The sequence below is a fragment of the Solanum stenotomum genome, unplaced genomic scaffold (genome assembly GCF_019186545.1).
Source record: "Solanum stenotomum isolate F172 unplaced genomic scaffold, ASM1918654v1 scaffold1960, whole genome shotgun sequence".
NCBI lineage: Eukaryota > Viridiplantae > Streptophyta > Magnoliopsida > Solanales > Solanaceae > Solanum > Solanum stenotomum.
This window is the reverse complement of record NW_026025626.1, coordinates 24904-26652: the sequence shown is the minus strand read 5'-3', so window position 1 is coordinate 26652 and position 1749 is coordinate 24904. Positions and strand designations below refer to the sequence as shown.

Genomic DNA, 1749 nt, shown 5'->3' with positions numbered 1-1749 from the left:
ATATACATTTCACCTCCATAAATATAATTTGGTAAACCTTTGTCTCCATACATGGCATTAACTCTAGTAAATTACATTCAATTAATGCTGTTGTGATATTTATAACCATACTTGCACCTAACTTTAACACCATAGAAAATCAATTAAAACTAATTAATTTTTTGAAAATTCAAGCAAAATTAGGAAATACAACACTTTAGTTGCTTGTCATGCAACCATCCATCCTTGACAAAGAGATATCAGGTTCGAATTTTTGTTGTGAATTATTTTATCTTTATTATCCTAATTTAGTCGAACCCCATAAAGATATCAAATATTGGATGAATATATGTACGAGTATTTACTAGTTAAAAGACACATTAGGCAAAATTGGTTGGCCAATAGACTTGAAAATTCATTCATTAATTTCATCCACTAGTTTAACACTTGGGTGGTATTTTGACTCTCCCAAACAATTTTCGTATCATTCACTACACACACAATATATATATATATAACTAACTAAAGCACTTTGGCTATCTCACCACTCCTCTTTCTTTTTCATCCACTTCTCTCTTTGTCACTTGCTTCACTACTTCAACTCTTCTTCTCTAATGGAATTCTCCGAAGAATCAATCGATCGGACTTTGGTGTTCAAAGGTAAGCGCAGTAAGCGTCCACGGCAGTTCATGGCGGTGGCGATGGTTACCTCCACGTCATCAACCGTTGCCGCCGACGGCGGGGCTGGTGGTGGTGGAAGTGGCGGTGATGGAGGTGAGGATGTTTATAATTACTCTTCATCGATGCAGTATTCATCATCAACAACTTCAACTACTCAAATATCGACGACGAGCAGTACAGAGGAAGATGAGGATATGGCAAATTGCTTAATTCTACTAGCACAAAGTGGCCGATGCCAGAAATTACAAGTGGCAAGTAGTGAACGTAAGATGGCGAAAATCAGTAACCGGAAATTTACAGAAATGGCTACAACAACCACCGGAAAAGCAGGGTTCTATGTCTACGAGTGTAAAACTTGTAACAGAACGTTTCCATCTTTTCAAGCACTTGGTGGGCATAGAACAAGTCACAAAAAAATCAAAACCGTAGCCGAAGAGAAGAAATCTACTGCTGATTCTGTTTCACCTTCAATCGTTCATCAACAACAGCAAGAGGAGAAATTCAATCGGATCACTACGGCTTCTGTCGCTTCAACCCAAACAGTCAACAAAGTTAATTCAAATTCACATAGCAATTTGATCATCAATAGCAAGCCAAAAATTCACGAGTGTTCAATTTGTGGGGCGGAATTCTCATCGGGTCAAGCTTTGGGTGGTCACATGAGAAGACATAGACCACCAACAATTACAACAACAAACACTAAAATTACTGTTGATGAAACAAGCAACAACAACACTTCAGATAATTCATCACACGATGATGATCAGAATTCGAAAAAGCCAAAAATCTTTTTATCGCTTGATCTGAACCTGCCGGCGTCACCGGAAGATGATCATCACCGAGATAATAATAATAATTTTGAATTTTCAGCTAACCAGCAAAGTCTCGTCTTCTCCGCTGCGGCTTTAGTGGATTGCCATTACTAATTAAACCGAAGTGATCAATTTTACTTCTTTCTTTTTTTCTTAATTTTGTCATTTCTATAATTTTTAGAATCATTGTTATTGCTATTTATAATTGTTATTACTATATATTCTTCATAAATTTTATTGTAGATTGTGTATATACATATCCTTTTCTGGAGAACAA

At 36.4% G+C, this 1749-nt stretch overlaps 1 protein-coding gene across 1 annotated transcript; it reads left to right on the top strand.

Moving 5' to 3' along the window:
* Window positions 1–436: 436 nt before the first annotated feature.
* Window positions 437–1749, top strand: LOC125850823 (zinc finger protein ZAT5-like). Its single transcript, XM_049530656.1, has one exon. It carries the CDS (start codon window positions 594–596, stop codon window positions 1584–1586), a length of 993 nt encoding a protein of 330 aa, XP_049386613.1. The 5' UTR covers window positions 437–593; the 3' UTR covers window positions 1587–1749.